Source organism: Cydia pomonella, chromosome 1, assembly GCF_033807575.1.
Source record: "Cydia pomonella isolate Wapato2018A chromosome 1, ilCydPomo1, whole genome shotgun sequence".
NCBI classification, from domain to species: Eukaryota; Metazoa; Arthropoda; class Insecta; order Lepidoptera; family Tortricidae; genus Cydia; species Cydia pomonella.
Window position 1 is genome coordinate 40,532,363 of NC_084703.1, and position 15,161 is coordinate 40,547,523.

General features: G+C 36.3%; 1 protein-coding gene across 3 annotated transcripts; it reads left to right on the plus strand.

Annotated features, from left to right (window-relative positions):
* Nucleotides 1-242: 242 nt before the first annotated feature.
* LOC133523325 (anaphase-promoting complex subunit 15B-like) lies at nt 243-11,111 on the plus strand. 3 transcript variants are annotated; one of them, XM_061858843.1, is made up of 4 exons: nt 243-553; nt 749-863; nt 5,557-5,811; nt 8,643-11,111. In XM_061858843.1, the coding sequence occupies exons 1-4, from the start codon at nt 434-436 to the stop codon at nt 8,801-8,803; spliced, it is 651 nt and encodes a 216-aa protein (XP_061714827.1). In that variant the 5' UTR covers nt 243-433; the 3' UTR covers nt 8,804-11,111. The 3 variants fall into 3 exon arrangements, with proteins under 3 accessions (XP_061714827.1, XP_061714835.1, XP_061714844.1); XM_061858851.1 differs by having other exon boundaries at nt 770-863; XM_061858860.1 differs by lacking the exon at nt 5,557-5,811 and having other exon boundaries at nt 251-553; nt 770-863.
* Nucleotides 11,112-15,161: the final 4,050 nt, after the last annotated feature.

Here is a 15,161-nt window from a genome sequence, read left to right on the forward strand (position 1 = left end):
GTGAGACTTCGTGGAAATGCATGGTCACAATCACAAAATATCGAATACATTTTACCCGTTTTTATGATATCATAGTGAGTATGACAACACTATGACCTTGTGTCGGCCACAATGGGCACAATGTCGGCACAATTGCCACAGATAATATAAAAGCGTCAATAGTGTGTCTGTAAAATAATAATATTGAGAGCAGCAACACTAACTGTCAAATCAATTTTAAAAAGAAAAATGAAAGGAATCGAGCTTTGAGGCCTTTGAGCGTATGACAAGTCTCTGAGCTCATCAACACCTTGATGGAGCCATAACACGAAAAATTGATTGATTGAGGCCTTTGAGCTAAGATTATCAATGGTTTTATATATTAGTTAACGTATTGATTATAACTCTTTCTGTGAATGAGTTCTACGGTATAACAATTAAAGCTTTTGTAATAATGGACATACCGTTTCCTGAAACGACACCACGTTTCATTGACTCTAAATGGTTTAATGCAGACACCCCTTGCGATGAAGACGTAGACTTGACGGCTTTGGAGCAATCAAACCAGAACTGGGTATGTTTATTGATACATGTTTATATTAACCTTTTGACCGCCAAAGACGGGAGACTCCGTCACGGCAATAATTGAAGCTACAGATCAGTAACGAACACCTTGGGCTTGAGACCATTTTGGTCGGCGAGACTTGGCGTTCAAAGGGTTAAACCCTGGTAAGTAGACAACGAAAACACGGCATATTGTTTGGTGTAGTTTAAATTTATTTCGTTGCAGTTAAGTAATATTGGGCAGCAGTACAAGGTCCGGGCGCAGCTGGGTAAGGCCGACCCGGAGCCCATGGAGGAATGTGAGTCTGAAGAGGAAGAGGGTAAGCTCAAATTTGTCTAATATCTTTGTATTAGGCGGGTCCACACAGACCGAGCACACGCGTGAGGCAATTTCCTTGCACACAAACCGGCCAGTGTAGAAATGCCTCGGCCGGGCGGCGCGCGCGTATTCCTCGCCCGAGCGTGCCACTTCGGCCAAGGCACGTCCACACTGGCTGGTTTGTGTGTGAGGAAATTGCCTCTCGCGTATTAAAGTATTTTGTTAAAATAAGTACCTTTAATACAGCTTCTTGGTGGATCACAAAATTGTTACACATGACTGAAACAGTAACTTAAGTTTAGCCTTAAAGTACAATTTAAAATGTAAATAATCATTCAATGTGGATTAATTACAAAGTACTTTAACATCACTATAATATTGTAAAATAAAACTAACTTTAATAAAACTTAGTAGTGACAAATCTTGTTATAATCAGACACACTTTGGCTAGTCTGGCTTGTTTTGAATATGAATAAAAAACTCTCTTTGCCAATCCAGTCTGCCAACTAAACAAAAAACCATATAATCCGGCCCTCAAAAGGGAGTAGGTGCAATGACTTGTTACAAGGGTGACCAGATCTGATTTCCGGTTTTATGGGAAAACTGCATTGAAAATACAGGATTCGAAGTTAAAATATGGGCCGGCCATTTTTTTTTAATTTAAAATCAATATTCATTTTTTACTACTATACTATTTTTTAGTTTTTGATCAATTATTATTTAAACCTATATAAAATTGCTAAATTTCTTAATGAAAGTCTTTAAAAAACCATATTAACCGCTGTGTGCGAGAAAATAAATATTGATCAAATAGGTATTTTTATCATTAAATGCCATTGAATTATAAAATTATGGGATAATGTACTGTCCTGTTCCATATTGGTTTCGGTAAATTACAGGACAATGAAAAATTCGTGCCTTAAATACAGGACAACCTGTAAAATACGGGACATCTGGTCACCCTACTTTTTAGTATCATGCCAAGAATATCTGTAGTTATCTGCACTAGAAAATAGTTGTTATTTTAAATTTAACTCAGTTGAGTGTGGAATTCACAATTAACAACTTTTTAACTGAATTGATTTCATAAGAACTTCATTTTCTAAAAGTATGATTAAGCTTAGAATCAATTTAAAAGTGGAAAAATTACTGTCTTGGGTGAGACTTGAACTCACTGCCTCTGGATCGATACTCCAGCGCTCTGCCATCTGAGCTACCAAGACCTCATCCCTAGGCAGCAAATTTTTCCACCATATGGGTCTAGGGCACCCATGATTTAGTATGATTAATTTCTTAGGTACTGTAATTACTGTGATCAAAATATGTAATTATTATAATTATACCACCTAAAAAAACCTTGAAACCTCTACCTAATGAGGAAACTTTACCCAATGTACAATGTGAATACAAAAAAAATTATTATTTGCATTTGGCATCTTAGTAAAAGAGAAAATCTTAAAAAGATAAACAAAGGGTGTTTGTCTTTTACACAAATTAAGTTTTTCATACATGCTTTCATGGCTTACTTTATCTTCATATGCACAATAATTTATTAATTATGGAAAGATGAAAGTTTGATTCAAAGTAATATTCAGATTATGGAGTGAAGCCAAGTTTCACGCGTGTCGATTACTATACACTATTGGTAAAAGTGTGGTTACTTATATCATTATTAGAAAGGAAATAATATTTTATAGTATTTTTCATACTTGATGGGTCTTCTGACAAGTGTTATTTCCATACAATTTTGCGAGATTTGGTGTTTTAGGTTATATATTGAGATGACACTTGTCACCGTACCCATCAAGTTTCAAAAATACTGTAGTATGATGTTCCTTTTAATACTTTATATTGTTATATAGCCTAGGCGTAGGCATAGCCGATATAAGTAATCTCCTTGCTTCGAGTTGGAATTAGCTATCATCTATCTTAGTCTGAAAAGGTTTTTCGGTTTGGAGTCATAAAAATATTAAATTCAACTTTGAGTTTAGATTACTCCTAAACTATTAGATTAAGAAGTTTTGAGTAAATTAATAATAAAAAGCTGGTTATCTTTATTAACATTTGCATTAAACATTTGCAGGTAAAACTTAGTGAGAATTGCGTAATATTTTTCTTGTGACCTCCTTCCAACTACAAAAAAAAAATAGTCCAGTCTTATCCGGGTATACCTTAAATTGCTTAAGTCCCGAACGCCTTTAATAATTGTCGACTATCAGCCCTCCTATCTCAATAATGTTTAGTCTTAGAGAAAAATTCTACATGACAAAAGATGTTGCTTTTAGCATATCCTACACGACCCTCAAATATAAAGTATAAGTCCCAAGAACGGCCCCCCTTTCCTGCGTCAATAGCCGGGTCCACACAGAGCAAGCATACGCGCGAGGCAATTTCCTCACGCAAAAACTGGCCAACGTAGACGTGCCTTGGCCGCGGCGCGCGCTTTGAACCCAGGCAGAGGGGGCAGCTCGCCCCTGCCTACGCCCATGGAGAAGCCCTTGGTTAAGTTGGATCGAGCTAGAAAGAGCTTGTGTAGACAAATAGATTCAAATATCTTTGTTTTTAGTCTTAATTTTGGAAACTTGTCAATCCGCCCGGCAAGAGTGATGGTGAAAGATCTTGATTAAACTCCGCTTTCACGAAAATCTTCAGATTATCAAAAAATGGTGGTTGAAGATCCCTTTTCGTTTTGAAAGACGTATCCAACGTCATCCCACACCACATGGTTGAAACGAAAAACAATTTCATCCTCACTTTACGTGTACCCTAAAAATAATATTTGTACAGTTTTTATTTTACCAGTTTGTCGCCATGATTTTTTTTTTATCCATGCCTAATTGCAGCTTTCTATTATTAAGGACTCTACGGAGCAAAACCTCGGTACGCTGTATGCAAAAAAAAAAACAATTTTATTCCAAAAATTCCTTACCGTAAAACCACCCAACTATAGTCCAATACTCCAACTATGGTCTACAAGTTCAAAAGGAAATTAAGTATCTATACCAATGTTCCTTGTGGTTTACTCCTAGTTTTACCTTCCATTTATAAACATACTTTGCCTTAGAACTACAAAAATATAGTAAAATACACACCTGAACGATAAAAATTGAGTTTATTTGTGGACCATAGTTGGCAGCTTTGGACTATAATTGGGTGGTTTTACGGTACATCTTTTTGGAAAAGAGCTGGTACTCTCCAAACGCTAGATCGATTTCTATCAAACATACTCGTAATAGCTAAGAACCGCCACAAGGAAGCAACCACTGGCTTTTTTTATTTTTATTATAATGGATTTCCGTAAAGTAGCGCCTGATTCTATTAATTATTTTAAAAAAACACATTGAATCGGTCCATCCGTTCTTTTTTTGCGTCGGGGTTTAAAAATTGGAACGATACTAAATTGAATCGATTTTTACTTGAGCCATTGTTTCTGCCAATCGATCTAAATCGATGGTCTGCCGCTTTTGTTTCATGCTACCGTATTGAACCTGTTACTTGGCCCTGACTTCTGTTTCGTCGACGGACTCCCATATACATGTCCAACATGTGTGAGCCGGTAAGTGGTGTTTATCTAGATGCTTTTTGCAAACAGCTACTGTCCGCAAATTTAAGACACCTACACCTACTTGTATCAATTAGTGAAACACTAAAAAAATCACCTGAAGTGGGTCCCTAAAGCGCTTTATCTACCTTACTTGATCCAGAATCCTAAATGACATCACAGGCGTAAACCCGTTTAGAAAGTAAGCATCCTAAATAAACCTATTCAGTGTAGCCTGACTGCACTAAGTAGGAACAATTTTTTACGATATTTACTAGTTAGGATGACTGAATTAGGATCACGTTTAGAGTCAGTCTACGCTAAGTCTGTCGACTTTGCAGTGACAATGCAGGGGGCCTACCGCGAAAAGTGAAATTCGCAAGTTGCGGGGATCTTTCTCTTTTACCCTCACTAATACGTAATAAGAGTGATAGAGAAAAATGCCCGCAATGACGAACTTCGGCTTTCGCGGTTATAGCCCAGCGGGGTAATCACTGTCGCCTTTTTATCGCCTGCCACCATGCGTGTCACATTCTAACAAGTATATAAGTGTGAAAGTAACAGATGACAAAAATTGATTCATGCTGCCACTGCAGGTGTAAATGTGCCCCTGCGTAGCTGGGCAAATATTTCTTGTCGATTTTTTTAAGAGTTTGATTTTATAAAATTTAGTAAGTTTGAAGAGTCCCTCATTATGGGAGGAATAAATACAAAATCACAATTTGATACAATAAAAGTATATGTACATGTACCTAATTTTTCGTTGAGTGTATTGAGTAAATGCCATACGTTTTCGTACATCAGAGGAATATTTGGTGTAGCCCGTATATTGTATTGAATATTAGGGAACTATATATCCACCAAATGATATCAATCTAACGAAAAAAGAAAATCGGCACGAAATAAAAAATGGCCATTTAGGACTTGGCGTTCCGCCTTAGCGTAGACGGACTTTACTCTCTACATGCAGTGTCGATTACATGATATATATAACCAGAAAGCAACAGATTTTTTCTGTAGGTTGTCTTATAAATGATAGGCATTCTGCTTCGGAAATAGAATTTTTAAAATACATTTATACTATAACTTGTTTGGAACGCATGTCATAATACTACTTTTAATATATAATTTTGCAGATTTTTCTACAAAACAGATTCAGTGCAAATAGTGGAAGACTCAGACGAAGTAGAGGAGGAGCCAGAACCTCCAAACATGAACCACGATGTGGACCTGTTGCAAATACACGAGGATTCAAGCCATGACGACGACGCAGGCAACGTCTACACCGAACAAGACACGCACAAAATGCGAGACGACTCTGATGACGATTTAGAATCGGACAACTCACCGCCGTCAACAGAAAACTGGGGTGATGACGACCACAACGTTTGTTGTGGTGCTACCGCTGGTAGGGAATGCAATCTCCGACTTTATCCAACTGGCAAATTTACGATTTCTGAAGCTCTAAACCGATCGGTAAAATTGCCAGTTTTGTTGTATCAATGGAAATATGTCAAATACTGTTGACGTTGCTTTGTTGTCTTGCATTCGCGATAGGTCATGCTTCAGCATTAGAGAGCAAGGAAATATTTTCAAAAATTTTTGTAACAGATACATTTGTGTTTGACAGGATATACCTTTTTTTATGTTAATGCGCAGGAACTGACTTAAGAAGAATAATCAGGTAGATAGTTTGGTATGAATCAATACAGAAGCATGACCAGCGGAGAATCTTCTAATATCTTCTTTCAAAGATAGTTGTTGAAGCATGTTAGTAGAACGTGATACTACATTTCAAACAAATATGGCGCCACCATTGCTTCCTGGACAACTGAGCGCCTATCTAAGATACACTACGACGGTGTTGGGCAAACCAACTGTACTAGTAGATTCGACTGGTCCAAGTCCTATAAGTATTATTTTTGGGTGTCTTGAAGAGCCGCATGCGGCTCACGAGCTGCTGTTTGCCGACCCCTGCGCTACGACAACGAAACGCTTTCTGTCTCTCTATCACTCTTACATATTAGTGCGATAGGGAGTCAGATAGCGCTTTGTGGTCGTACCGCAAACGATTGGCATGTTGTCCAGGCACCCTGGTCAGAACAGTTGAATCAACCAATTTATTTCACATACTATAAGTACTTTAAATCTGAGGTATTCCTTTATTGTTTTCAGATTAGTTTTTTGTATAATATTAATTAATTAATTTCTTTTTACATACTAAACATTCCTCCATCTATTATTATATTGTAATTTATTTTGTTAATTCCGTTTTAATAAAGTTACGTTTTATACAATATTTTATTGTTTTTTTTATTTGGTTTTTAAACGACGGGTATGGGAGTGTCTGTTATTTTTTTAAAAGGTATAGTCAGAGAAAATCATATAGTTCCGGACAACGAGACTAAAATATGAGACCACGAACTTTATTAGCAGGAAAATCGGACACCATGAAATACGTACTTTTTCTCCACTCTTCATAACATATCATTTCCATTCCCCTAGTATTCTATAGTGATCACGATGTTACAGTTACGCTGGCTTGCCTGTAAGTAGGTTCTTAAGTGTTTAGATACAACAATTTTGAAGGAATTGCTCCTTATGCTTTTCCGCTGCTGGGGCTTCACCAGACTCGGTTCTCCGCCAGATAAACAATTGAATCTTGTACTCACTTTTAACCCTTTACCAGGCTCTGGGATATATGTCTAGTATTTAGTTTACCATAGTATACCTAATACCTGAATATATAATTTTATTATCTTCATTCACAACACGCTTCTAAATGCAATAATTTATCTTTGGCTGCCGGTAATTTTAGTGGTAATGGTGAAATCCGAACACTTACTTAATTTCAGCGATTTAAAAGCATAAAAGTCGGAGTTTGAGTGTTGTAAGTTTATGCAATCTTATACTTTACTAAATATGCATTATTTTAATATGACCCCACCCCATTGCCTTGTTAGAGTTTTTTACTATGTGGGAGCTATTCTGCCCATACCCCGGTCAATTGACTTGTCGTGTCATACGACAAATCTGACCATACAAGCACAATTTCAGGGATTGATATAATATTTGTAGATTTGGAGTTAAAAACTGACTATGGGATGTAAATGAAATACTAAGTGGGAGACATATCTCTTAGCCTGGTACAGAATATAATTACGCTTAATTGAATACGTCGTCGATTCATTACCGAGACAGGCAATAGGATTACCGTACCCCACATGTTTTATCTGGTTACACGAACATTACCCAACTATTTTTTAATACCATTTCGTTCGTACAAGGCTACGCATACGGTTGCAAATCTATATACATAATTATACGCTTCTTAACACACACTTGTTCTTTGCGGCCTGGTAAAAGGGTTAAATTGCTTTAATTGTTAGCTTGATTTACAGGTTTTAATTATACAGCCCCAGAATCATGGCATAGTTAGAGGTGACCGTATTTTTGTTCTTAAATGTTGTAATGGCTATTTACTAGGTCCTTTATTTTATACATACAGTCTGACACACAGGTTTTCCTACGCGCAGGTGATCGATGCCAAGGTTATAGTCCGATATGAAAATTTATACTTTAAACAATAAATTCTAGCTACATAACCAGTTAAAACTGTAAAAAAATATCTAATATTGAAGAAAATTGTACATATAGCAGAAAATGTATCCTATCATGTTTTCATCTTACATGGGCCGTTTTAATCTTTTTATTATACAACGTGTCTACCCTATGGACATAGATAAATAGGACGTGTTGATTAGGGTATTTCTAACCTTTGTACAGTCTCATTCCAGATGACACAGTATTAACGGAGAAATTAATGATTTACGAATTAATACTTCGGAACAGCCTGTATGTAGATACACGGTAATTAAAGAATATGTCATGTCAATTTAATCTTATCGTCATTGTGAACGACTAATACAGTATGCTCCTATTTATTGATGATTTATTTGAATTAATTTAACTTTTAAAATATTTTTTTTTAATATTTATCTCATCAAATTATTTAGTATATTAGTACATTCCTGAGAAGGAACTCGTCAATGTCCAGAGAGTAGAGACACGTTGTATAATCTAGAAATATCCTTGATAATCTAAACTTATCTCTCAAAGATCAACATTTACGAGGTATTTGAAATCTATTAAGCGCAATAATTTACGTATTGCCCTAAAACCCTTAGAATATAACAAACTACAATTAAATTGGTCGCGATAACCTGCTCTAACTTTCAGGAAACGACGAGTCTGACGAATCAGAAGAATCTCACGACGAGGACGAAGAGGAGGACCTGCATCAGACCTATCCGCCACCGCGGAACGAGCCACCGCAAACAATGGACCTTACAGACTCCTCGGAACCCAACATGTCGGACCAGAGTTCTCTGTGGCCGTAGCCGAGAATTGACTCATCCGGATTTTTATAAAGGACGAAAGAGTGTTAAGTTTAAGGGGCGATTGCGGCAATTCCGTTTCGGAACGGATTTTTGTAGTTGATGACATGACTGCATTACAGGCTATGTACATTGTCCAAGTTTACATTGTCGAAATATTAACGCTCGCTATAATTAGCATGCCGCTTACTATGGCATATATTTGCTTATTACAGCGGCGGTAGCGTAGCGATGTAGCAGCGTCTAGCAAATTGGCTCGGAGCGTTTTTCCGTTGGTTTCGGATCAGCGTGAGGCACTTACCATTGTGGTCCAGTGTTCGATTAGACTGCACGCTATAGAGAAACGATGATGGTAAATAAGTGGATGTAATTTAAATTAATTCCACGAAGGTAATATATGTGTAGTATCATTCATATAAAACTGAGTTAGTGCACAGGTAATTTACACTGATTCGACATTTTCGTTAATTCGTCGGTTTCCATCAAAGCGTTGATTCCTCGATTTCTAAATTCGATACTCAAATCGACAGTTAACTAATAAGTCACTTTCACTAACTGGTCATTTCATAATCGCGTTTACACGAAGAAAAAAATAGTAAAATTTTGTCCATAGGACGCTGTGGAGGCAATGAGTCGAAGAAAATGTCGAATTAGGGAAATTTACTAATCAGATATTTGGGTTATTCCTACCAGTGGTAACGACTGAGTTTTTTTCCCATGTTTTACCAGTGGTAACAACTGAGAAAAAAATCCCAGTAGTTACCAGCTCAGTTTGGTGGTAACCACTAGTATACTATAGTATACTGGTAAAAGGTGGGAAACAAATTCCACAATATTGTTCAAATCCATCATTTACTAAATTAGTTTCTTAGGCGTTGCCAGTTTTTATAAAAAAATGTTAAATATGTAAATAAACCAAAGATGATAAAAGAATCGTAGATGGACGTGTTGAGTGACACTGATTTAGACTGAAGATTTTCAAATCGTATAAATATATGCGTGACAAAACTGCGAGATTTACATAGTGAGTTTATGTAACATAAATACTTTTACAGTACATATGGTGCTACTTTCCCGAACACGTGCGGGAATGAGCACTTTCCGTGCATATGTCGAGCCATATGTACTGTATAACGTTGTACGATACACGTGCGAAAAGGATTTCCTATTTTCTGCACTTGTATCGTAATAGTACATTATGATACAAGTGTGCTAAGTTGCTTACAGCTCGCGCGCACAATATCGCCTCGTGTGTAATGACCATAGCACACGCGTTTCATATGACGTTTTTCAACATACTTGCGAGAAAAAAACAAAACTTATAAATTCGATTTTTTTTGTCAAAACATAAAAGTACAATTTTCAGAGTGGATGGAGGCTTACAGTTTTAACATTGAATAATTGCACCAAAGCGTGCTGGGCTTGTAGGCACTTATTCGCCAGTTCATTGAAATAAGCTACCAACACGTTTTCCAAGAAAGACTGGACGTTTTTGCTGATTTTCCATTGAATAAAAGTTTCATATGCCGCCAATTAATGTTTACCAGATTTTGATGGTAAAATGCTATCGTTCTCCGCTCTTGCCTCTATTAGTATTACTGGCAGCGTCAATTTTATGTTTTTGAAAATGTCATTTTCGTCAATATATAAACTAAAAACATGCAAAACTATTCCAATTTTATGACAAATACGGGAAATGGCTGGCAAGTTATTTTTTTTACGCACGATTCCAATGCGCGCGCAAGGCAAAGGCGCGACCGAAATCGACAAACAGCCAATTAAATAAAATTGAAAAAGCTATTTTTTTCGTATTTCTATTCGACGGATAGAGATCAAATCGATAAAATGTTATGTTTATTAATTAATTTAATTTACGAGATAATTAAAATTTAATCTATAAATTATGTTTGGTGTGATAAAACCTCTTTGAACTAACATTTGAAACCTTATAGTTTGTTAAAAAAAATGTATTACTCGGCCAAATTAAGAAGGCTCCGTTTCCATGCATATTATTTGCAATCAGTTACCTTCTTCACTCAGTCGGATAATATAATGAAAAAGCCCAAGTGTTATAATATACTGAAAAAGCACGCGTGTGTATCTAGGATTATGAGCCAAAAATCGGTGGAATAAAAACGTCGTTTTGAGCAAGTGTGTTGAGAATAACTATTTTGTATTGTCAGTCATTTTTTGAATTCAGGAGACAAAGTTGAATCATTTTGTAGATCTTTAATCTGAACTATTCCCCATTGGAAAGATCCTGTACTTTCTGTTTGTATTTTTTAAACAAAAAATAAAATTTACAAGCGTTTTCATTGTTTTGTTTTCCTGCCTAACCTAAATATGTACTTTTAATCTGATTGACTGATTGTATTTAACCATCATTATAATTTTCATCCCTAATTGAAATATCGACTTATTTCGCCATTTATAACATTTTATAGTAACTGCGTGTTTTCTTGTAATGTGCCGTCAGAAAGTTTCCAAAACTTTCCACGTGGAATAATTTCTGAAAATTCTCATTTTTTTTTTTTCTGTTCTGTTTGGAACTGCCATCAGTCGGTAACGACTATAATTTTGTATGTTGAACGATATTTTCCATTTTAAAAATTGATGACCAGCTTGGCCTAGTGGGTAGTGGCAGTGGCCTTGCTTATGAAGCCGATGGTCCTGGGTTCGAATCTAGGTAAGGACATGTATATGTAAGGAGGTAACATGTTTTTAGGGTTCCGTACCCAAAGGGTCAAACGGGTACCTATTACTGAGACTTCGCTGTCCGTCCGTCTGTCTCTCACCAGGCTGTATCTCATGAACCGTGATAGCTAGACAGTTGAAATTTTCACATATGATGTATTTCTGTTGCCGCTATAACAATACTAAAAACAATAAAATAAATATTTAAGGGGGGGCTCCCATACAACAAACATATTTATCCCTTCATGTGCGAGTCCGACTCGCACTTGCCCGGTTTTTTTTGCCACTACACCCACCTTGACACATTTCAGATTTGCCCTATGGTTGACTGGTAAGATACCCCCAATAGGGTATTCGACTGTATTTAAGATAAATTATTTCACACCATGCATGAAATAAAGCACCAGATAATTATTTAAAAAACTAAATAGGATAGAAATATAAAAATGTGCCTTGAAAACCTAACTGCTTGGCAAAGAGAACAAATGCCAAACGTGAACTATGCATCATTGAAGAGTTCCGTTCTGTTCATCATCAGCAGTTCCACTTCATCAAATGTCACTTCTACAAATGTAAATACTTGATTTGTTAATGAAAATACTAAGATCACTATATATATGCCTTTAACATTTGAGGAGTTCCCTCGAATCCTCATGGACCCCATCATCAGAACTCGAACTTGACAAAAATTTGTCTTGAAAATCTAATTTGCTTAACAAACACAGCGAAGAGGACAAATAGCCAAACGTGTACTATGCGTCGTTGAAGAGTGCCATTCTGATCATCATCAGCAGTTCCACTTCATCAAATGTCACTTTTTAAAATGTAAATGCTTGATTTGTTGTATGTATGCCTTTCATATTTGAACAGTTCACTCGATTCCTCATGGACCCCATCGTCAGAACTCGAACATGACAAAAATGTGTCTTGAAAATCTAATTTACTTAACAAACACAGCGAAGAGGAGAAATCGCCAAACGTGTACAAAGCGTCGTTGAAGAGTTCCATTCTGATCATCATCAGCAGTTCCACTTCATCAAATGTCACTTTATTAAAATGTAAATGCTTGATTTGTCAAAGAAAATACAAAAATCACTATATGCAAGCCTTTCACATTTGAAGAGTTCCCTCGATTCCTCATGAATCCCATTATCAGAACTGAGTTTTGACAAAAACGGGACCAATCTGTATATATATATATATATATATATATATATATATATATATATATATATATATATATTTTATAAAGTTATTGTTTTGTTTGAATTTATATATATATAAATTCAAACAAAACAATAACTTTCAAAATCGGTTCAGAAATGACGGAGTTATGGAGTAACAAACATTAAAAAAAAAAACAACCGAATTGATAACCTCCTCTTTTGAAATCTTGAAGACGGTTAAAAATCCGGTAACTTTTTCATCTTTTTTGCAACTATACGAAACTTGCACATCTGACTGGTAAAGGCTGTTTAAGAAAAAGATAAATAACATGATGAATATATTTTTCACCACACCAACTGGTAAATAAAGGCCCTCTTGATTGTTCAAAAACGAATGAGAAAGTTGCATTTTATCCACATGTGGGGCAAAGTAATCAGATGCAAATTATGAGTTGTTTCCTTATGTTAGCTAGTAGAATTGACTTTAAATGATTATTTTTTTATTACGTTCATTTGGATTTGATTTCATTTGAATTTTTTGGTATTTCATAGTAGTTTCCTCGTGTAGGTGTGGTGAAAAAATTTGTGTTTCACTCGGAGGCAAAGTTTGTTTAACCCTCGTGCATTGAAACCCTCGCAACGCTCAAGATTCCACTTCTTGAATTCAATTTTGGAACCTTTCGCTTGCTCGGGTATCAATATTAGTACGAGCGGTTAAACAACAACTTTACCTCCTTGTAAAACAAATAACTATTATGTAACAATAATACTGTAATAATACATTATTACTTCATATTATTTGCTTCGCGGGTAAGAATAATTGCGTAGGTACCGTCAGCATCAAATAACAGCAAAATGGCCAAATACATATCGTGTAACACGTCTAGAAATGTGTTACCATATGGCGGTGAACAGAGATGGTTATTGATTATTTATTTGTCAATAGAGGGTTTGCAAAGAGTTCTATTATTAACAATATATAAGTACATAAGACCGCCACATTGTGCCTACAAACTGGCATACTACGTATTATTAGTGACATAATTTTAAAAAAGCTTATAGCTTTTTTTCACAATCCATAATTCCTGCGGGAACAATAGGCCTTTGTCCTTCAGTACACCTGCACGAAATAAGATCTTTTCCGAGCAAGTGTGATGAAAATTGAATTTTTGCACGTAGGTATATAATTAAAATTTTTGAAATCATTTTCTACTAACAAATCAAATTGGTATGCCAGACTAGGTAAAATAGGTAGGTAGGTATAGTCGCCGTCAGATATATCGGAGCGGAGGTGCTACTCGTACAAATATCTGAAGACGCACTCTAGCGCCTTGACAATAAAGGCGTGTGCATATTGAGATATTTGTGAGCACGTCGACCGCACCGATATATCTGAAGGTGACTGTAGGTACCTTATTGTGTTACTCGTTTCTTTTTATCAGTGAGCTGATGATATCGGAGTTTTTACGATCCACGTATGCAAGTTAAATTTTAATTTAGATTCCACTAGCAGCAATTTTTGCTTAAAATTACGTACCTACATGTTACAGTAGCAAATATATCGAAGCGGCCGAAGTGCCCAAAAATATCTGACCAAATACTAGCGCCTTGACAATAGAGGCGTATTCAGGTATTTGTGAGCACCTCGGCTGCTCCGATATATCCGATGACGACTGTAACTAATTCTTTTTAACCCTTTGAACGCCAAGAACGTCTTCAGGTGTCTTGTGCCGTCGTGCCCACCCCGCCAAGGACAACTATAGGTGTTGCTGTCAAAGTAACCGTCACACTTTCAAGTAAGGTTTACATTAGCTCGCTTGCGAAGTTCATGTTTATGACATAAAGCGTTCAAATGGTTAAATATTGTAGACACTGTATTCAACAAAGTTCAACGGTGGTTGGTATTTTGTTCAATTGTTTTGATCATTGTTACATAATAATGTGAAATAACAGAAGTTTTTTTTTATAATAAATAATTGTAATTACTTTTACAAACAAAACATTATAAAAAACCTCTCTGATGGTCAGTACCGAGCAGTGGCGGTGCGTAGAACTGGTCCGTTAGGCAAGCCGAGACCTCATTTGGCTTGCCTTTTGCGGTAGTGCGCCCAAACTGTGTTTTCAAGTAATGCATTTTGACCAATAGCAAAGAGAATTTGAAATAGAGGTGGATTGTCAAAGAAGACTTTGTAGCCGCAGTAAATTTACTGCCATCTTTCGACACATGACTAAAACTTTTAGAACGCCATTTGACTTTGATCCTTATCCTTATTGGTCAAAATGCATTCATTGAAAACACAGTTTGCGCGCACTACCCACACGCGAGTCGACGAGACAGGACACGACCTGCTTCGCTTCATTTGATGCGAATGTTTAAAATGATGCAAATATTCGTTACACCCTGGGACACGGACTCGCACTCAGACGTCTACCTTAGTGCCTAATAATAACCTTATTAAATAATAAGCATGCAATATTTATGGTGCAATGATAATGAACCA

Coding starts and splice junctions, on each gene's coding strand:
- LOC133523325 (XM_061858843.1), top strand. CDS start 434: ATGGACATACCGTTTCCTGAAACGACACCACGTTTCATTGACTCTAAA. Junction 864..5,556: donor TGAGTCTGAAGAGGAAGAGG/GTAAGCTCAAAT, acceptor TCTACAAAACAG/ATTCAGTGCAAATAGTGGAA. Junction 5,812..8,642: donor TTGTTGTGGTGCTACCGCTG/GTAGGGAATGCA, acceptor TCTAACTTTCAG/GAAACGACGAGTCTGACGAA.